The 22,325-nt window shown below is 38.3% G+C and overlaps 2 protein-coding genes across 7 annotated transcripts in view; one reads left to right on the top strand and one right to left on the bottom strand.

Moving 5' to 3' along the window:
- The window catches only part of SGTB (small glutamine rich tetratricopeptide repeat containing beta), a 57,539-nt gene extending 44,386 nt beyond the window's left edge, over window positions 1–13,153 (top strand). For 2 of the 3 annotated variants that reach the window (XM_030927477.1, XM_030927478.1), the window contains 5 exons: window positions 1,749–1,887; window positions 1,987–2,049; window positions 10,582–10,619; window positions 10,866–10,949; window positions 12,491–13,153. In XM_030927477.1, coding sequence (XP_030783337.1) covers window positions 1,749–1,887; window positions 1,987–2,049; window positions 10,582–10,619; window positions 10,866–10,949; window positions 12,491–12,602 — 436 coding nt within the window. In that variant the 3' untranslated portion in view covers window positions 12,603–13,153. The remainder of the gene's footprint in view (window positions 1–1,748; window positions 1,888–1,986; window positions 2,050–10,581; window positions 10,620–10,865; window positions 10,950–12,490) is intronic. The other variant, XM_010367710.2, reaches the window with a different exon arrangement.
- A 4,822-nt stretch (window positions 13,154–17,975) lies between these two features.
- TRAPPC13 (trafficking protein particle complex 13) overlaps window positions 17,976–22,325 on the bottom strand; it is a 45,521-nt gene continuing 41,171 nt past the window's right edge. For 2 of the 4 annotated variants that reach the window (XM_030926688.1, XM_030926689.1), the window contains 3 exons: window positions 21,327–21,427; window positions 19,120–19,267; window positions 17,976–18,978 (listed from right to left, as the gene is read on the bottom strand). In XM_030926688.1, the coding sequence (XP_030782548.1) occupies window positions 18,871–18,978; window positions 19,120–19,267; window positions 21,327–21,427 (357 nt within the window). In that variant the 3' untranslated portion in view covers window positions 17,976–18,870. Of the gene's footprint in view, window positions 18,979–19,119; window positions 19,271–21,326; window positions 21,428–22,325 lie in introns of all 4 variants that reach the window. The other 2 variants (XM_010367707.2, XM_010367708.2) reach the window with 1 other exon arrangement.

Raw genomic sequence — 22,325 nt, 5'->3', positions numbered from 1 at the left:
TTTCTGTTTGCTGCTGTTTCCACTATAATGCTTCTCCCATATTTTCATGACTACTTTCTTTACATCCCTCAGATCTTTCCAATGTGGCTACTTTTTGAGCAGCTCTCCTATTCATTCTCTTCAATATTGCCCTTTTTATTTGCATGCTTGTTGCCTGGTTGCCTGTCTTCCCCAGGTAGAATGAAATTTTCTTAAAGTCAGGAAACTTTATCTTTTTTTTTTTTTGAGATGGAGTTTCGCTCGTTTTCCAGGCTGGAGTGCAATGGCGCAATCTTGGCTCAGTGCAACATCCACCTCCTGGGTTCAAGCAATTCTGCTGCCTCAGTCTCCCAAGAAGCTGGGATTACAGGCATGTGCCACCATGCCTGGCTAAATTTTTGTATTTAGTAGAGACAGGGTTTCACCATGTTTGTCAGGCCTGTCTCAAACTCCTGACCTCAAGTGATCCACCTGCCTCAGCTTCCCAAAGTGCTGGGATTATAGGCATGAGCCGCTATGCCTGGGCTAGGAACTTTATCTTTTTCATTATGGAATCCTTGGTGTCTTTAGACACTTTTTTTTTTTTGAGACAGAGTCTCAGTCTGTCACCCAGGTTGGAGTGCAATGGCTCTATCTTGGCCCACTGCAACCTCCACCTCCTGGGTTCAAGCAATTCTTTTGCCTCAGCCTCCCTAGTAGCTGGGATTACAGGCATCTGCCACCATGCCTGGCTAATTTTTGTAGTTTTAGTAGAGACAGGGTTTCACCATATTGGCCAGGCTGGTCTCAAACTCCTGACCTCAAGTGATCCACCCACCTTGGCTTCCCAAAGTGCTGCTGGGATTGGAGACATGGGCTACTGTGCATAGCCAGGATCCTCTGTATCTTTAGATATTATTTTAATAATATTCTTATACATCATCGAGTTTCAATAAATAGTTACTGACTTGACTCTTGATTAACTAGGGACTCTGATAAAGTATCATACATGGTTGACTGGTAGAAAATGAATTAGGTTCCGATAAAGAGAAAAAGAGAAAAGAAAATAGTAATTTGTTTAAAACAAACCTAAAACAAACAGAAACTCCTAATACCATCTCACTATATATACAGTTATTGTTTAGTTCTATAATAATTTTTCAGTACGTGAATTATAACTAGGTAAATATGAACATTAAAATTTAAAAACTCTTTGACTTGTGCCTGGTATAATTTGTCATTTGAGTTGTAAAGGATGCTAATTTTACCTACCTCTTTTGATCAGGAATAGTTATCTGATAACTACAGACTGTTTTCCTAATGGCAAATTGATATGTATTGTTGCTCTGTTAGGAAGAAGAAAGCATGTGGGCTATTTTGAAGCACAAATACAGTTTAGAGTCCTTAAAAATGGTGTTAGCATCATGGATTTTTGTGACCACAGGATTGTCAGCTCACATCTTTTGGAACTTACTCTAGGCATTTCTAAAGCAAATTATTTTACATATTAGGCTTAAAAAAATGGTAGAATAAGTAAGATAATCTCTAGCATTAAATTCATGATCTATAGGACAACCAGGTTGTCAGCAAGCAGAATGGCGAGAGTTCAAATGTACAGAATCTTAAGTTGGAGGGAATTTTACTCCTGTGAGCCATAGTACAGTGAATAAATTAAGTATAATCTGGATTAGAACTGAATACCAAGACAGACAGACGTTTGACGATGTTTGTGATGTCCTGATGTTCTTTAATCATGTATCTCATATTCTTGTATTCTGTATTCCCTTCAGGCTGGCCCTCACTGCCATGAATAAATTTGAAGAAGCAGTTACAAGTTATCAAAAGGCATTAGATCTTGACCCTGAAAATGATTCCTATAAGTCAAATCTGAAAATAGCAGAACAGAAGTTAAGAGAGGTATCTAGTCCTGTAAGTTGTTAATGCCAAATGAGTGAAGTATTTTCTGTCACTCACAAGTTATTGTAATTGTAGTTGTTGGACTGATTCTCAGATATAATTGTTTTACAGACGGGAACTGGACTGAGCTTTGACATGGCTAGCTTGATAAATAATCCAGCCTTCATTAGTATGGTGAGTATACTTTCTTTTCTGCCTCTACTGGCTTTGTTTTCCTTAGAGCTATGTAGCTATGCAGTTTTTTTTTTAGAAACAAGTAAGTGAGATTTTGTGGTGGTAGTTGTAGTGGAGTGTTAATATAAGGCGATAGCAGGGTTTTTTTTTTTAAATTTCCAACTTTTATTTCAAAGTGCAGGGGTACTTGTGTGGGATGTGCAAGTTTGTTACATAGGTAAAATGTGTGCCGTGGTAGTTTGCTGCACAGATCCTTCCATTACCCACGTATTAAGCCCAGCATCCATTAGCTGTTCTTCCTGAGCCTTTCTCTCCTCCCATCCCCTGCCCTCCAACAGGCCCAATGTGTGTTGTTCCCGTAGGTGTGTCATTGTGTTCTCATATTTGGCTCCCACTTATAGGTGAGAACATGTGTTATTTGGTGTTCTTTTCCTGTGTTACTTTGTTAAGTAAAATGGTAAAATGGCCTCCAGCTCCAGGGACATGATCTTGTTTCTTGTTATGGCTACATAGTATTCCATGGTGTATATGTACCGCATTGTCTTTATCCAGTCTATCATTGATGGGCATGTGGGTTGATTCCATGTCTTTGCTATTGTGAATAGTGCTGCAGTGAACATACGTATGCATGTGTATTTACAGTAGAATGATTTCTATTCCTTTGGGTGTATACCCAGTAATGGGATTGCTGGGTCGAATGGTATGTCTGCTTCTAGGTCTTTGAGGAATCACCACACTGTTTTCCACAATGGTTGAACTAATTTACATTTCCACCAACACTATTAAAGCATTCCTTTTTCTCCACAACTTCACCAGCATCTATTTTTTTGTTGTTGTTGTTCTTGTTGTTTGTTTTTTTTTTGAGACGGAGTTTTACTCTCATCACCCAGTCTGGAGTACAATGGTGGGATCTCGGCTCACTGCAGCCTCCACCTCCTGGGTTCAAGCAAATCTCCTGCCTCAGCCTCCTGAGTAGCTGGGTTTATAGGTACCCACAACCACACCTGGCTAATTCTTGTATTTTCAGTAGAGATGGAGTTTCACCATGTTGACCAGGCTGGTCAAACTCCTGACCTCTGGTGATCCGCCCACCTCAGCCTCCCGAAGTGCTGGGATTACAGGCATGAGCCACCACACCTGGCCTATTTTTGAGTTTTTAATAATAGTTGTTCTGACTTATGTGGGATGGTATCTCATTGTCGTTTTGATTTGCATTTCTCTAATGATCAATGATGTTGAGCTGTTTTTTCATGTTTATTGGCCACATATATGTCTTCTTTTGAGAAATGTCTGTTCATTTCCTTTGCCCACTTTATAATGGGGTTGTTTTTTTCTTGTAAATTTGTTTAAGTTCTTTATAGATACAGTATGTTAGACCTTTGTCAGATAGATTGCAAAAATATTCTCCCATTCTGTAGATTGTCTGTTTACTCTGTTGATTGTTTCTTTTGGTGTGGAAAAGAAACTCTTTAGTTTAATTAGATCCCATTTGTCAATTTTTTCTTTTGTTGCAATTGCTTTTGACATCTTCGTCATGAAATCTTTGCCCGTGCCTATGTCCTGAATGATATTGCCTAGGTTTATAGAGTTTTTATAAGTTTTGGGTTGTACATTTAAGTCTTGAATCCATTTTGAGTTGATTTTTGTATATATGTAGTATAGCAAAGGGGTCCAGTTTCAATTTTCTCCATTTGGCTAGCCAGTTCTCTTGGCACCACTTATTAAATAGGGAATCCTTTCCCCATTGCCTTTGCCAGGTTTGTCAAAGATCAGATGGTTGTGGGTGTGCAGTCTTATTTTTGGGTTCTCTGTTCTGTTCCACTGGCCTATGTGTCTGTTCTTGTACCAGTACCACGCTGTTTTGGTTATTGTAGCCCTGTAATATAGTTTCAAATTGGGTAGCGTGATGCTTCAGCTTTGTTCTTTTCACTTAGGATTGCCTTGGCTCTTTGGGGTCTTTTTTGCTTCCATATGAATTTTAAAATAGTTTTTTTCTAATTCTGTGAAGAATGTCAAGGGTAGTTTAATGGGAATAGCATTGAGTCTGTAAATTGCTTTGGGCAGTATGGCCATTTTCATGATATTGATTCTTCTTTTTTTTTTTGATTCTTCTTATCCATGAGCATGGAATGTTTTTCCACTTGTTCCTGTCCTCTCTTATTTCCTTGAGCAGTGGTTTGTAGTTCTCCTTGAAGAGTTCCTTCACTTCGCCTGTTAGCTGTATTCCTAGGTATTTTATTCTTTTTGTGGCAATTGTGAATGGTTCATTTGTGATTTGACTTTTGACTTGCCTGTTGGTATGTAGGAATGCTAGCGATTTTTGCACATTAATTTTGTATCCTGAGACTGTGCTGAAGTTGCTTATCAGCTTAAGAAACTTCTCCACTGAGACAATAGGGTTTTCTAGATAAAGGATCATGTCATCTGCATATAGGGATAATTTGACTTCCTCTCTTCCTATTTGAATACGCTTTATTTCTTTATCATGCTTGATTTCCCTGCCCAAAACTTCCAATACTATTAATATGTTGAATAGGAATGGTGAGAGAGGATATTCTTGTCTTGTGCTGGTTTCCAAGGGGAATACTTTCAGCTTTTGCTCATTCAGTATGATATTGGCTGTAGGTTTGTCATATATGGCTTTTATTATTTTGAGGTGTGTTCCTTCAATATCTAGTTTATGGAGAGTTTTTTACATGAAAGGATGTTGAATTTTATTGAAGGCCTTTTCTGCGTCTATTGAGATAATCATGGGGTTTTTGTCTTTAGTTCTGTTTATGAGATGAATCACATTTATTGATTTGCATATGTAGAAACAGCCTTGCATCTTGGGGATGAAGCCTCCTTGATTGTGGTGGATAAGCTTTTTGATATGCTGCTTGGATTTGTTTTGCCAGTATTTTGCTGAGGATTTTTGTATCAATGTTCATCAAGGATACTGGCCTGAAGTTTTCTTTTTTGTTGTTGTATCTCTGCCAGGTTTTGGTATCAGGATGATGTTGGCTCATAGAATGAGTTAGGGAGGAGATCCTCCTTTTCAATTTTTTAGAATAGTTTCTGTAGGAATGGTACCAGCTCTTTTTTCTACCTCTGGTAGAATTTAGCTGTGAATTCATCTGGTCGTGGACTTTTTTTTTTTTTTTTTTTGGTTGGTAGGCTATTTATTAGTGCCTCAATTTCAGAACTCATTATTGGTTTGTTCAGGGATTCAGTTTCTTCCTGGTTCAGTTTTGGGAGGGTGTATGTGTCCAGGAATTTATGAAGTTCTTCTAGAAATTGATTAGTAAAATTTCTAGTTTATGTGCATAGAACTGTAGTTTTTTTTTTTTTTTTTTTTTTTTTTGAGATGGAGTCTCGCTCTGTCGCCCGGGCTGGAGTGCAGTGGCCGGATCTCAGCTCACTGCAAGCTCCGCCTCCCGGGTTTACGCCATTCTCCTGCCTCAGCCTCCTGCGTAGCTGGGACTACAGGCGCCAGCCACCTCGCCCGGCTAGCTTTTTTTTTTTTTTTTTTTTTTTTTTTGTATTTTTTAGTAGAGACGGGGTTTCACCGTGTTAGCCAGGATGGTCTCGAACTCTTGACCTCGTGATCCGCCCGTCTCGGCCTCCCAAAGTGCTGGGATTACAGGCTTGAGCCACCGCGCCTGGCCAGAACTGTTTATAGTATTCTTTGATGGTTGTTTGTATTTCTGTGGGGTCAGTGGTAATATCCCCCTTATCATTTTTTATTGTGTTTGTTTGAATCTTCTCTCTTTTCTTTTCATTAGTATAGCTAGCTATAGTTTATTAATTTTTTCAAAAAACTAGCTTCTGAATTCATTGATTTTTTTTTTTTTTGGAAGGGTTTTTTGTGTCTCTCTCTCCTTCAGTTCAGCTCTGATCTTGGTTATTTCTTGTCTTCTGCTAGCTTTGGGGTTTGTTTGTTCTTGTTTCTCTAGTTCTTTGAGTTGTGATGTTAAGTTGTCAACTGGAGATCTTTCTAGCTTTTTGATTTGGGCATTTAGTGCTATAAATTTCTTTCTTAACATTGTTTTAGCTGTGTCTGAGATTCTGGTATGTTGTTTCTTTGTTCTCATTAGTTTCAAAGAACTTCTTGATTTCTGCCTTAATTTCGTTCTTTACCCAAAAGTCATTCAGGAGCAGGTTGTTCAATTTCCATGTAGTTGTGTGGTTTTGAGTGAATTGAGTGCTGTGTTGTGATAAGAAGAATGTGTATTCTGTTGTTTTTGGGTGGAGAGTTCTGTAGATATCAGGTCCACTTGATCCAGAGCTGAGTTCAGGTTTGAATATCTTTGTTAGTTTTCTGTCTTGATGATCTGTCTAATATTGTCAGCAGAGTGTTAAAGCCTCCCACTATTACTGTGTGGGCGTCTAGTCTCTTTGAGGCTCTCGAAGTACTTGCTTTGTGAATCTGGGTGCTCCTGTATTGGAGCATATATATTTAAGATAGTTCTTGTTGTTGAATTGAACCCTTTACCATTATGTAATGCCCTTCTTTGCCTTTTTTTTTTCTTGAGACAGAGTTTTGCTCTGTCACCCAGACTGGAGTACAGTGGCACGATCTCAGCTCACTACAACCTCTGCTTCCTTCTTTGTCTTTTTTGATCTTCTTTGATTTAAAGTCTGTTTTGTCGGGAACTAGGATTGCAACCACTGCTTTTTTCTGTTTTCCATTTGCTTGGTAAATTTTCCTTCATCCCTGTATTTTGGCCTATGTGTGTCTTTGTATGTATAGTGGGTCTCTTGAATACAGCTCACTGATGGGATATTGTTTTTTTATCTAGCTTGCCATTCTATGTCTTTTAATTGGGGCATTTAGCCCATTTACATTTAAGGTTAGTATTGTTATGTGTAAATTTGATCCTATCATCATTATGCTAGCTGGTTATTTTGCAAACTTACGTGGTTGCTTCACAGTGTCCCTAGTCTGTGTACTTCAGTGTGCTTTTGTAGTGGCTGGTAACAGTTTTTGCTTTCCATATTTAGTGCTTCCTTTAGGAACTCTTGTAAGGCAGGTCTGTTAGTAACGAGTTCCCTCAGCATTTACTTGTCTGAAAAGGATCTTATTTCTCCTTTGCTTATGAAGCTTAGTTTGACCAGATATGAAATTCTGGGTTGGAAATTCTTTTAAGAACGTTGAATATTGGCCCCCAATCTCTTCTGGCTTCTAGGGTTTCTGCTGAGAGATCCGCTGTTGGTCTGATGGGCTTCCTTTGTAGGTGGCCTGGCCTTTCTCTCTGGCTGAATGGCAGGGTTCTTAACGTGTCCATGTACCTCCTGTGGGAAAGCCATGGATGGACTTCAGGAAGCTCATGGATTTTCCCAAAATTGTACATAAAAATCTATGTACATGTGTATATGTGCATTTTTCCAGGAGAGCATCTTATTTTTCGTTGGTACAGGAATCTGCCAATATATGAAATGTTAAAAACTACTCTCTTACATAAAAGTGGTCCTAGGAAGATATCTAACATCTGCAGTTTGAGTATTTGGCCATTGCGGTTCCCTAGGTTTGCCCCTCAGCATTGTCTGCCTTGTTTTTTATCTTTAGAGTTTGATATATATATATATATGTGTATATATATATATATATATCATATGGTGTCCTCTATTCTTACAAACCAACAAAATAATGTCTGGGCCTTTTTGAGAACATACATGCTCTGGTTCAGTATGTGGTAACTTTCATTTAGTGGGTTTAGGATGTTCCCAGGGCATATCAAGCTCCTGGGGTGACTGTATACTTCGGATGAGAATTATTCTATCACATGATATGCCCTTGGAAGGCAGGAATCAGTTTTTATTCATCTTCTGTTTCCTTCAAAAAATGTGTCTTGGATCCATTAAATCTTCTGTTGAACTGAAATGCACAGATGACTCATTCCCAGTGAGATAAGTCTTTTTAGCAATTGGTAGTTTTTATTTTTCCCTCATCAAATTTCAGCCTTCTTACCATGCTAGCAAATACATGTTTTGTAGATCTTGTGACTTCATTTTTTTTTTGGAAGCATAGTTACCCATTCCAGGACTCAGGTTATGGTATTGTAACAGGATGTGAAAAATGGAATTCTTTTAGTTTCAGGTTTGGCTTAGGCTCCAAGCTGCTATGTACCAAAATAAGGTGTGAGACCACCATGTAGGAGTTGCAAAAGATGGGGATAAAAAACTTGTTTTGTGACTCGTAAAAAAGGCAAGGTTGATGGAAATTAAAACAAGATTTTTGGAGAGAGCTATTAGAGTTCTAGGGCTCCCTAGATGAAGGAATTAGGGAGGCTTGCTCTCATCTCAAGCCCTCACTGAGAAAGGGCGTTTCTGGTACGGAGACTTTCTACCCGATGGTTCAGCTGGAAAGCCAGTGGCAGAATTAGCTGTGTGGTTTGGGCAGTTACGATAATGATGAGAGTAGAGCAGAGGTGTTTCCTGTGGACCAAGGTGAGCACACACAGTTGTGAGAGAGGGTGTCTGAATATGTCCAAGAGGCTTTCCTGGAAGTGTGATAGATTCCCAAGACAGGGAATCTCTGGAGGACTGCCAAGAACCTGAGACTGAAGGGAAAGTCATAGCATTCATCCAGAGGGTAAATTAACCTTTTCAAAGAAGAGATAAGAAATCTCCAGGGGCCTAGGGAAAGCAGAAGTGTCTGAAGAACACCAGAAAGTACCCCATAAGACAACCACATAGTTTTTGAATACCTTGCAAACTCAAAGAGCACCAATGCAAAACTAGTAAGATAATACCAGTCATCAAATAAGAACTTTGCTGCTCCTTTCACCTTTCCTTCCATTTAACCCTCACCCTGGAGGGCCACAACTCTTAATCAGCAAACTGGGGGAAGAGGACTGGAAGCACTAGAGGATAAAGAAGGACTATAGGCCTTGGTGTGGTGGCTCACACCTGTAATCCCAGCACTTTGGGAGGCTGAGATGGGTGGATCACTTGAGGTCAGGAGTTCCAGACCAACCTGGTCAACCTGGCGAAACCCCGTCTCTACTGAAAATAGAAAAATTAGCTGGGCATGGTGGTGCACGCCTGTAATCCCAGCTACTTGGGAGGCTGAGGCAGGAGAATCACTTGACTCCGGGAGGCAGAGGTTGCAGTGAACTGAGGTCATGCCATTGCACTCCAGCCTGGGTGACAGAGTGAAACTCCATCTCCAAAAAAAAAAAGCACTGTAGGAGAGCAGTCCCCAACCTTTTTGTAACAGGGACTGGTTTCATGGAAGACACTTTTTCCATGGACCATACTGGGGGTAGGGGGTAGGGGCAGGACGGGGAGAATCGTTAGATTCTCTTGAGGAGCACTCAACCTAGATCCCTCATGTGCACAGTTCACAATAGGGTTCTTGCTCCTATGAGAATCTGATGCTGCAGCTGATCTGACAGGAGGTGGAGCTCAGGCAGTAATGCTTGCTCGCCCACCGCCAACTTGCTGCTGTACAGCCTGGTTCCTAACAGTCTGTGGCCTAGGGGTTGGGACCCCTACTATAGGAAACAGAGCAGTCAGTGATCCCTCTTTTCTGCAACTGGTCAATCTGTAGCAGGCCCATGCTAGGAAGGAAGAAGTTTTACCTATAAATGAAGCTTTATATATTTCGTTGTTACACTGAGACATTAATTGCTGAACTGAAGGTCATTTTATAGAACTTAAAGTGACAGGAGGACTGCTTACTGAAAAGTGACCGGAAAAGCCATAGATCTGTTCTAAATTTCTTCTAGATCCTAGATTCTGGGAGAAGGGGAAGAACTACTGTTGCAGAGCTAGTTTAAAGGGATTGCAAAACCAGCGTTTCATGTTTGTAGCTCATCCATCCCGCTTTTCCTGTGTAATGCCTTTAGCACTTACGGGTTGGCTCAGAGGCACCCATCCTGACTGGGACTTGAGGAAAGTTTTGAATTACTTACGAATCAGTCAGTGATCTTTCTGGTAATAGAAGCAAGTGGTGGCTTTTACCAACACCTCATAGAGAGTCTGTGAATAAAATCTATTGTCTACAAAGATTTAGACTAAATTCAAATTTTACATGAATATTGTTGACATTACCAATTTGAGGGGAAAAAAACGTGATGCTTTCAAAATAGAATGTTTTAAAAGTGTGTGTGCACATAAATATAATTCCCTGTGCCACCGTAAGCATGGGAAGCATTGAAACTGCTGGGCCCCATGGAGCAAAGTCACATCTCTTAAGAGCTCGTTTGGAATGGACCTTCTCAAGTGTAGGAGATCCCTTAGCTATAAGTTCCTATTTTTCCTTTTGGCTTAATTGGTCTGATCAGCAGTAGGAGGTAAACTGCTGTCAACATCCTCGGTTTACAGTGTTGTTTGTAATCTCTTTATCCTCACCGTGTCTTCTTAATGCCACTTTTTCTAGTACTTTCTCTCTTTTTACATTCCCATTTACTTTGCTTAGCACACTGAAACTCTACAAAATGTTAGTGCATACATGGTTTACCTTTCGTTCTTCTAAAAAAAAAATCTTTGTTAAAGATCCCTACATATTATCTGCCTTTAATGGGACGTGCTATTTTTCAATTTCAGGCAGCAAGTTTAATGCAGAACCCTCAAGTTCAACAGCTGTAAGTATATAGAAAGAGCTTATTACACTTCTCCCACCTTCTACTTGCCAGGCTCCTAATTTGAGCACATTAGCTCAAAAATGATGAAACTGTTCTGAATGACAGTCAGTTGGAGCTTAAAGCCACACACATTTGGCCTAGCTACTGGTATAACATGGGTATATTTTATTAAGTTTTCCTCCTCCAGTTGTCCTATTTGTTAAGAATATATACCAATTCCAGTGATGTATTTCTTGTGTACTCTAGAATGTCAGGAATGATGACAAATGCCATTGGGGGACCTGCTGCTGGAGTTGGGGGCCTAACTGACCTGTCAAGCCTCATCCAAGCGTAAGTATTATTTAAAACAGAAATAGTGAAGATGTATTTTATGTTTTACAGTGTATCTCTATGGTGAGGGGTCAGGGCTTTCTTTTTATCTTTTACCATTAGTAACTTTGGCCTCCTTAATGTTACTACATCTGAAAGAAGTTCATGAATTAGAACCACTTTTTAGACTGCAGGGCAGGAATCCATACCTAGATAGTTGGCCAGTCCTGTCTGTTGAGAAAAACAATCATGTTTATTATGCTTTTTTTTTTCCCCGTTCATTATGCTTTATTTTTTGGGACTTTCAAGTACCAGCAGAATCTTTGCTTCTTTTTCTTTTTTGGTACCATCTCAATAAGGCAGGTGAGGGGCAGATATTACAAAAGTAGATAATTTATATCCCTACCCAATGGCTAGAGAAACTGAGGTACAGGTTACTGACTTGCTAAGGAACCGATAGCACAGTCAGTCTTTTTCATTTGTAGCCTAATTTTAATTTTACTTGATTGTGTTGTCAGTGTGAAATTAGGGTCATTGGTTTTTAAGTGGGGGTATCAGCACTATATCTTTGCTTACAGAAGGTCCCAAGGATTGGTGCCCTGGTACTTTGAGGGTATGGAGACAAACGGTAAAAAATCATATGTCCAAATAAATTGTGATCTCATATATATATAAAGCTGCTAATCCCCCATTTTTTCCCAATGAAGATCCAAGTTTTTCAGCAGACTTCAAACTACCCAGGGACGCAGATGAAGGTCAAATATCCTCTTAAAATATATATCAATTTAGGTACACATACGTAGTTTAAAATCACATGTTACATACTTTAATGTTCAGGCAATTCAGGAAACTTTTATTCAAACTTTTTCAGTGCCTGTCAGCACTTAGAGGAACTACTTGCATCTTCTCGTTACTGGAGCATATTGCCTCCACTTGTATCAGATTGGTGAAGATAACTTTACTTTTTGAATCTGTGTCTGATACTCTCACTGGACACTTTATATGAAGCCACAGTACCATTTGTTGTTTGTCAGCACAACCGTGTATCCACTTAGAATATTGCGTTTTTAGAATGACCTTTAAATGGCGTATAATAATATCTAACACTGGCAATAGAGGGTCATACACTACAATTTGTGTTAAACTTCTTAGTGTTTTTAAAATTACTTGTTAGATGACCTCCAAAAGCATCCCAAACTGGGTGTTATATGAGACTATTAAGACTTGCGTATAAAAGCATTATATTTTAGCACATACAATAAAAACATACACTTCTTAGCCCTTTGCTTCTTTGTCATTAGCACTAGAGAAGTAGATTTCACCCAATTGAGGTACTTATTTTTTTTAGCATGGGTGTTTTGTTTCTTATAAAGAACACTGCATTGTAATAATGCGATATGGAGGCACTGGTAAACTTGTAGATACTAAAGAGGTGGCTCTAAAACTTATTTTTATAGAAAAAAGCCCCCTTTAGGTAGCTCCCACATTTTCTGCAGTTCTTTTTGCTTGGGTAAATGTGACTGGCAATTCCCTATTCAAACCACATTGCCTCTTTACTACAGGGGACAGCAGTTTGCTCAGCAGATACAGCAACAAAATCCTGAACTTATAGAGCAACTGAGAAATCACATCCGGAGCAGATCATTCAGCAGCAGCGCTGAAGAGCATTCCTGATTTGACCCGGGGCTCAAGCCCAAGATACAAATGGTTTATGGCTATGAATGAAGTATTTGTTGTAGATAGTCCCCTCCCTCGTTCAAAAAACCAAACAACATATCTGATGTGTGAAAATAATGGAGGAAAACCTCTTGTGTATATTCTTAAAGAATAAATCCGTTTAGACAATAGGTTTATCACAGACAAACTGAAAACATAACATGACTCCTTTGGAAGTGATCACTAGCCTTGTTGAGTGCCAATATAGCACTGGGATAAGGTTCCATTTTCAAACTTCTATCATATTTGTATATTAGACTTAATAGCAAAGTATATTTATTGAACTCTAGTAGGACTATTTGTTGGTAAGCTCTTTAGCTCCAATTTCCTTTAAGCAGTTTTTTGAGAGGGGAAATGACCCAAAGGAAAGGTTTCCTATGCTGGTTGAGAAGAAGTGTACTTGCCACTGAGCAGTATGTCAGGAAAGAAGGAATATTATCTATGTTTAGCTTTGATAAGTGCTATCAGTAATGAATATATAACATGGGAACCAATATGATCTTTAATGTTGTTTGTTCTGGTGAACAGAGAAACTTAAGAGCTGTTAGAAAGTAGCACTTGATGCAAGGGATGTTTTGAAAAGAAAAAATTGGTAATGTGAATGTACAGAAAGTAAAGGGTAGGATGCTCAGGTTTTCTGCATCTTAACTAATCTTGTCTGCAGTTTGGTATTGATAACATTAGCATGGCCACTTACGCTAAACACACAATAAGATACATTTAGAAATCTTTAATGTACTGGTTAGGTCAGTGATATAACTGTATGACTTAATTATCACAATTTCCCCAGTGGTAAGCTTACCTTGGAAACTATCAAATATAAACATATTTTAACTAAGCCAGTGACCTGGTCCTAAGTTAAGGATGTTCTAAATGGTATTTAATTGTGTGCCCATAAACACTGATTTTTTAAAAAAGGAAAACTTAGTAATTATTTGATGGATAACAAAAAGCATCTATCACTAACATTGCTTGTTCATGTAAGCTTCTGTGATAATTTGGCTTGGCATGCCAGTCTTAGTACAATTAACATAATTTAAATTTGATGCAATTTAAATATAACAGGAGACTTAAAATATTTTGTTATGAGATGCCATATTAGTTAGTGGAGAAAAGGGGCATTAGGCATAAATAGCATGGGCCTAATTACATTGATGATGAGAGTTTAATTCCAACTAGAGTATATTTTTTATTAATCATGAAATTGGTGCTGACATGTAATGACTTCACAAGTTTTACAAGGGAAAACTGAAAAAGGAAGTAATATAAATTTTGTGGGGTTTTTTTGAGATGGAGTCTTACTCTTTTGCCAGGCTTGAGTGCAGTGTTGCGATCTCAGCTCACTGCAACCTCCACACCTCCTGGATTCAAGCGATTCTTGAGCCTCAACCTCCCAAGTAGCTGGGATTATAGGTGCCCACCGCCATGCCCAGCTAATTTTTTTTTTTTTTTTTTTTTTTTTTTTTGAGATGGAGTGTCACTCTGTCGCCAGGCTGGAGTGCAGTGGCACAATCTGGACTCACTGCAACCTCTGCCTCCCAGGTTCAAGTGATTCTCCTGCCTTAGCCTCCCAAGTAGCTGGGATTACAGGGACACGCCACCACGCCCAGCTAATTTTTGTATTTTTAGTAGAGACAGGGTTTCAGTATGTTGGCCAGGATGGTCTCTATCTCTAGACCTTGTGATCCGCCTGCCTTGGCTTCCCCAATGTTGGGATTATGGGCGTGAGCCACCGTGCCTGGCCGCTAATTTTTGTTTTTAATGGAGACAGGATTTCACTATATTGGCCAGGCTGGTCTCAAACTCCTGACCTCAAGTGATCTGCCCATTTTGGCCCCTCAAAGTGCTGGGATTAGAGGTGTGAGCCATTGTGCCTGGCCAGGAAGCAATATAAAATTAAATTAGTAATAATGCAGATGATTAGGCCTTACAGAACCCTTATCAAAAGACTAATCGGCCGGGCGCAGTAGCTCATGCCTGTAATGGCAGCACTTTGGGAGGCTGAGGGCGGGGGGCGGGGGGGGCGGATCACCAGAGGTCAGGAGTTCGAGACCAGTCTGGCCAACGTGCTGAAACCTCACCTCTACTGAAAATACAAAAATTAGCCTGGCTTGGTGGCAGGCGCCTATAGTCCCAGCTACGCGGGAGGCTGAAGCATGAGCATCACTTGAACCTGAGAGGCGGAGGTTGCAGTGAGCCGAGATTGCGCCATTGCACTCCAGCCTGGGTGACAGAGTAAGACTCCATCTCAAAAAAAAAAAAAAGAGAGAGAGAGACTAATTATTTTGTATCTTGAGGTTTAAAAACCAACTTTTCTCTTTCTCCTTTGTGACGTCAGAATAGTAGTTCTATAACTTCATTGTAAGAATCACCTGGAGAATTCATTAAAGATGCAGATTCAGGGCCACGTGTTTAATTCTGTTATAGTAGGTCCTGTAATAAGGCCTAGGAATGGCCATTTTAAACAGTACACTAGGTGGTTTTGATACAGATCCAGGGACTCTAACTTAGAGGAACACTAGGTTAGAGGTTTCTCAATTACACCTGCAAACACCTAAGCACCTGGCTAAAGCTACAATGAAGATCTGTATGAAGATATATAGTTCTGCAGAATTTAAAAAAAGCAGAATTCAAGTCTTCAGCCCTTAGAAGTTAAATTCGTATTCCATCTAAGCCAACTTTGTTTTTCACTGAGTTAGAATGATCTCCTAGTATTCTAGTATTACACAGAACGAAGTAGTACTACTAATCACATAGAAGTCATTACTGTGATATAAAAAGCAACATAAGATTCTTTTTTTTTTTTTTTTTTTGAGACGGAGTCTCGCTCTGTCACCCAGGCTGGAGTGCAGTGGCCGGATCTCGGCTCACTGCAAGCTCCGCCTCCCGGGTTCCCGCCATTCTCCTGCCTCAGCCTCCCGAGTAGCTGGGACTATAGGCGCCCGCCACCTCGCCCGGCTAATTTTTTGTATTTTTTTTTAGTAGAGACGGGGTTTCACTGTGTTAGCCAGGATGGTCTTGATCTCCTGACCTCGTGATCTGCCCGTCTCGGCCTCCCAAAGTGCTGGGATTACAGGCTTGAGCCACCGCGCCCGGCCGCAACATAGATTCTTAATTAAAAATTAGTCACTCATATTCAGTGTTGAATAAGAAGTCAAAGTTTCTAGCGTAACTATCTTGAGTGCATTTAAAATGCTTTTAGAGCAATAAGATAAGCTTCTAGCTCACTGCCTAGAAAAACAGAAGATACAAATTCACAGTGTCAGAAATGAAAGAGGGGATATACTACAGACACTATAGGTATTAAAAGGCTAACTAGAAAACACCATGACCAACTCAAGGATTGTATATTTAACAACTTAGATGAAACAGATTCCCTATAGGATACAAACTAGAAATCTCACTGAAGAAATAGAAAACCTAAACAGACCCGTATTTATTAAGGAAATTGAGTTTGTGGTTAAGTTAAAAACCTTCCAGGAAAGAAAACTACAGACCCAGATAACTTCAGTGATGAATTTTACCAAACACTTAAGGGAGAAATAATAGCAATTCTAAACAATCTCTTCCAGGAAACAGAAGAGGAGAAAATGCTTCCCAACTCATTTTATTTGACCAGTATTACCCAGACAAAGATACTATAAGAAAAAAACTTTAGAACAATGTCTTCATGTGCTAACATCTGTAAATTAGCCATTCTTTTTATATGAAATAATGGGAATTGGTATATTTCTTCCATTTCATTTTTCTATTTGTTTCTTTGCTAATATATCACCTGTAACAAATTCAATCCAGATGCTATCTGTCCACTTACCTACATTTCCATTCTATTCAAGCCATTTTTGCTCTTCAAGTACCTTGATCACTTTGGAATCACAGCATTGCAAGCTGTTTCAAAAAAATTTTGTGTGGTTGGATTGTGCTAGCTACTTTTCAATTTATAAAAACTGCCCCATATATTTTCTTGCTTGTCTGGGAAATATAGTTGCTATCTAACTAGAAAAGTAAGAGGACATTATTAAACTAACTCTTTAAGCATCCTACTAAATGTTTGACTTCCATTTCTTGTAGTAGCTGTAGTTATTATGATACTATGTAAAACAGAATAGGTTCTATATATGCAAATGACATTTTCATTTAATGTACCAAATTGTGTATCTAACTTTTATAATATAGGTTAAACAGATCCTTTCTAAGATGGCATTATCTAATCTTTACTTAAAACTATGAAAAATATGTGTCCACGTTATTGTTTATAACAGAAGAGACTATAATTAAAGTACAGAGCAGATTCCAAGTGACCATGATACTACTTTTAAGATTTAAAACAGAATGAAACAGAAGATTCAGTCATAAGAAGATGCTTGAAAAACAATCCAAGTATCCAGTGCAGTGGCTATAAATATTATTTCATCATTTAATCAATCTTAATCATTTTGAAACAAAGACAGATTTCAATTTTACACTGCTTGCACTTTATTTTGTATGGACATTTCATTAATTATTACTCAATTTTGAGGTGCAAACCTTCTGAATATAGCTTTCATTTTGGACCAAACAATTTGTTATGGCAATAAATAATGATGCATTGAAAAACCAATTTTTGTATTTGATTTAATGCACTCTTAATTTAAGAAATCATATATACATTCTTGAATTTCAACTTACCAAAATAGAATAGCTTTTATTTAACGGCCTACGCTTTTGTTTTCCTGACAAAATACTTAAACTTTTTGTTACATTAATGCTGCAAAGTTGTTTATCACCTCAACTTCCTCACTGCTTTGCTCATAACTAAGTGTGATTACATGGAGAAAGTTTTATAACAGTAACACATGATTTAGAGTTTAAAATCATATCAGAAGATAGAAATTATTTAAATATACCATATAAAAATAAGTGGCTTAATCAATGAGAAAAAAACCCAGCAATTTTTGGCTTATAATAAGTATTATTCTTAGTTAATAGTTAATGAAAAAAATCAACAACCTAAAAAGTAAAACCAGTTCTGATCTGTTCAGTAGCTGAAAGACATGTATGTTTGTAGGTATAATATACAAATACAGACACAAACCATTACAGTAATTTTGAAAACAATTAGAAAGCTTATATTGTGCTAACAAATATCAGGTTATAAGAGGACTACCCGCTTTGTTTTTTGTTTTTTTTTTGAGACAGAGTCTTGCTCTGTCGCCCAGGCTGGAGTGCAGTGGCCGGATCTCAGCTCACTCCAAGCTCCGCCTCCAGGGTTCCCGCCATTCTCCTGCCTCAGCCTCCGGAGTAGCTGGGACTACAGGCGCCGCCACCACGCCCGGCTAATTTTTTGTATTTTTAGTAGAGATGGGGTTTCACCGTGTTAGCCAGGATGGTCTCTATCTCCTGACCTCGTGATCCACCCATCTCGGCCTCCCAAAGTGCTGGGATTAAGACTTGAGCCACCGCGCCCGGCCTTACCCCCTTTGTTTTAAGCAAACTTTTTCTGCTGACTGAATAGCTAGGAAAACAACTGGAGTTAACTGAAATATTTCTAAACAAATGTTACAAAGTTCTAAGAAACAACTCTTTCTTCTAGATTGAGGTCAGCCAACTATACCCTGCAGGCTAAATCTGTCCAGCTGCCTCTTTTTTTTTTTTTTTTTTTTTTTTTTTTTTGAGACGGTCTTGCTCTGTCGCTCAGGCTAGAGTACAGTGGTACAGTGGCATGATCTCAGCTTACTGCCACCTGCACCTCCTGGGTTCAAGTGATTCTCCTGCCTCACCTTCCCCAGTCCAGCTGCTGCTTTTTGTGTACACCACTGTACTTTTTTTGCCTACTGGCTGCTCTTGCAGTACAGTGGCAGAGTTCAGTATTTGTGACAGAACCTTATGGCCTACAAAGCCTAAAATATTTAGTATCTTGTACCTTACATAAAAAGTTTGCTGACTCGTGTAGATACTGGCTAGGGACAAATGGTCTCAGATACACAGCTTCTGGAGAACAAAGCCCAATGATCATCTAAAATGAAATGAAATTAAATAGGTGTAGAAAATCTACACATGTTCATTTCGAACATAACTTACAAGATAAAATCAGATCTCTTCAAAACAAATATTTAATATTTTAACTATTTTACAGGAAAGAAATTTAAATAACATATTTACTTCGTTGTTGACGTCATCATTTTACAAAGGTGACAAAAAGCAGTTCTGTGAAACTAAATGAAAAGCATAACATTGGAAATTTCCTTCAGCTTTCCACTTTAATGGCAGAAGATACCACACAGACTTGTGCGATGTCATCATATTCATATGTTCTCTTTAAGAATGTGTCTGTTAGTCTTAAGCCAGAGATGCTCTATTGAGAGAGAGAGAGAGAGAGAGAGAGAGAGAGGGAGATGAGTCTAAGTTTTCATCCATTCAGAGGAAATATGAATATCACAAATGACTTGTAAGTTAACAGCCCCCAAATATTAGAATTTTTGAAAAGACAGCATACTTGCAGTCCCTGTACTGAAGAAAGCAGAGTAAGGGCAAGAGAGAGCGAAGAACTTGGATGCAGCTTTCCCAGCTGTCTTCCTGAAATTCCACACCAGTGGATGGAATTGGTATTGCACATTTCCAAAACCAGATCCATAGTCCTTTCACTGCTGGAGGAATCAGAATAATAGGAATAAATCTTGTTCATTTCACAAAGAGGTACTGCGATATTTCTACTATTGACAGTAAACTTGTTTTCTCTGTATCCAGGAGAATAAAAACCAGAAAGAGAAAAGCTATTATAACATTTATATGTCACCTAAGATAGAATCAGGAAGATGAAAGGAAATCACACCTTCTAGCACTTAAAATGGCCTCAGACTAGTCTGCCTGTCTGATGTTGGCCTTCTGGTTCTATTATACAACACTGGCCTCCTGGTGCTGATCTGGTGCTGCCATTTTTCTGGGAGACTTCCACACATTTGTGACTAATCTTGTTGCCATATATTCTCACTATTTCTGTTAGGTACTCTACAGGAAAAGAAGAAAACAACTGATTCTGGTCTCGTCCTTTTGATATTTAATCTATGTTACTTTACCATAACTTGGGAAACAACTGGCAGGATTCATAAGATGTAAATACTATTCAGGTTTGCTAAATGGATTATTTACCAAGAAAAGACTACTTCTGCTTATAACAGATATCACCAGTTCAGCTTAAATAAGTTAAAAAAACTTTTCATGAAAGTATGCATATTGTTCTTTTTTAAATAACCAAAAGACTCATAATGAAAAATAGTCTCCTACCACCATTCATGGCTACTTATGGCTCTTTTAGCTATTTATTCTTATACTTGGCTCCAAATTTTAAATTGCTTATTTAAATTTTATTTTTTTAGACATATTGACTTTATAATATTAACTTGTATATGTCTGTATCTCCCTAACAAACATTTGAGATGGCTACTATGTGCCAGGGACCAGGGTAGATGTACTACGTGAATATTGTTAATTTCACAAAAATTCAGTAAGACTTATATATGTTGTGTGTATGTGTCTGTGCATCTCTCTGGTGTGTAGGGGCAGGGAATGACATTTATATAGAGAGGAAATTAAAGATATAAGAGACATGTGCTTTTTAGAAAACTTATTTCAATCACCAAAAGTTAAAGTGAACACCAAAATAAGTTAACTTTTGAAAAAAATAACACTTGTGAGCTGGTCAATAAACTGATTTGCTGAAAAAAACTTAAAAAAAAAAAAAATTCCCCAACACCCTGTAACACCTTATAAGCACAGGGTCTTTGCCCTGTATTGTTGTTTACTGAACTCACGATGTGGCAGACACTAAGGGCCATGTCCTTTCCCTTGAATAATTCACAATCCAGTGAGAAAGAGACTAATACTTATAGCAATATATGAGTGTCACTAAAAAAACTAAGTAAATATTTTCTATGATAGAGAAGGCATGAATACCTGTGCTTTGGAAAGTCTGGGTAGCTTCATAGAGGAAGTGGGTATTTCTGTAATTTTGAAGGATAAATATTTCCTATCTTTCTAATACAAAAAAGTCAGAATAAATATGGAATTAAAAGGATTATACATTCACACAAAGAGGGATGAGATTCATCACTGCAATAATATCAAAATACCCCAAATAATAATACAAACCAAGTGGTAATACAAGTAGGAGCAGAGGGCATAGGACTGGAACGTAATTCTATTTTTTTCTGGTTTCAAAGCTCTGTGCTCTTTGCTTCCTGACAGTTCAGATTATGCTCTCTCTTCACTGTCAAAACCCTGTTTTCGAATCAATGATTTCCCCTTACATTAAATCCATAAGCAATGTTTGGTTTCTTAATACTCAAGATACAGCTCAAGGACAAGTATGCCTCAAAAAATCTTACTACTTCAATTCAAAATATATTAATACATAAGAACCTATTAGTTCATGTTTTGGTGAAGGAAGTATAAACAATGAATACCTACCTCATAGCGTGTGACACATGAACGAAACAAAATACAGAAGATGCATAATACAATAGGCCGTTAAAAATATGTAATTATACTGCTACCAGATGAAGAATTTTACAGTACTCAATATCAACATCAGAGAAGGCTATATGTTGAGGAAAACTTAAAAGGAGACAGTAACAAAAAGATTTTAAAATCCTCTTCTAGGTAGGTGAGGTAGAAAGGACATTCATCCACAAACAGTGGCATTACCTGCAGTTTGTTATTTTACAGGTAATATGAAAAGGTTCTTCAAGGTTTACGGTATCTGGTATTGCCTCCAAAGACAACCTAACGTCTCCATAACCTGGAGCCTAAGAAAACAAGCAACACAGTTAATGTATTATCTATCGCAAAACCTTTCCATTTTAATGAAGGCAACACAGCAGCACATTTACTCAACAGCTGTTGGGTTTCCAAGCTGATGTTCTAAGAAAATACTTCTGATTCACTTTACTGATCCCTCATTTTAAGTTCTTTGGCAGCTACTGCCTGTGGAATAGCGCAGCAGACCTGGACTGTTTTTGTTATATAAATAATTATTCCATGTTCAGTAGAGTAAAGATGAATCTCATAGGTAAGCAGTCAGTAAAGAAATTTCAGGGACTTGAAGGGACACTTTCCAGATGCTGTAGCTTCTATGTCTGTAACTCTAAATAGGCAGTTACTGTCTAAAGAAAGAGCGGGATGATGTTGAAAGGAGCCAGGAAGAAAATCATGACTTTTTACAAGATGCACAGAGGAGGATGGACTATAACAATCTGAAGGCTTGGAACAGGCCATGTCAGAAAAATAACTAATGGCTATATTTAAGTGGGCCCAGGGATCATCATAATCATCATCATTTTTTTAAATTACTGCCTCAAACAGTGAAAAGAAAAGTAAAATTTGGAATATATCAAAACAGGTAATATTCAGCATAAAGAGAGGAGAATCCTGTTATATATTCTTATAAGCATAAGAAAAAGAAGCCTGATAGCTATCCCTACTCTCAGAGAAGAAATTAGGTAAAATATGCAACCAATGCTTATAAGATAACTTTAGTAGAACTCACCTTCTGAGGAGATGCCTCAGATTTTTAACATCTTAAAAATGGTATGAACTGGGTAGGTAAATGAAATAAGTCCAAGAGTTTCAGGACATTGCAAAATAGAAAACTTTAATGTGTTTGGAAGTCAGAAGAAGAGTGGGCATGTGTTACCAAAGGAGGGA

The sequence above is a fragment of the Rhinopithecus roxellana genome, chromosome 3 (assembly GCF_007565055.1).
Source record: "Rhinopithecus roxellana isolate Shanxi Qingling chromosome 3, ASM756505v1, whole genome shotgun sequence".
In the NCBI taxonomy this organism is placed as follows: domain Eukaryota; kingdom Metazoa; phylum Chordata; class Mammalia; order Primates; family Cercopithecidae; genus Rhinopithecus; species Rhinopithecus roxellana.
This window is presented reverse-complemented; position numbering and strand designations above follow the sequence as displayed.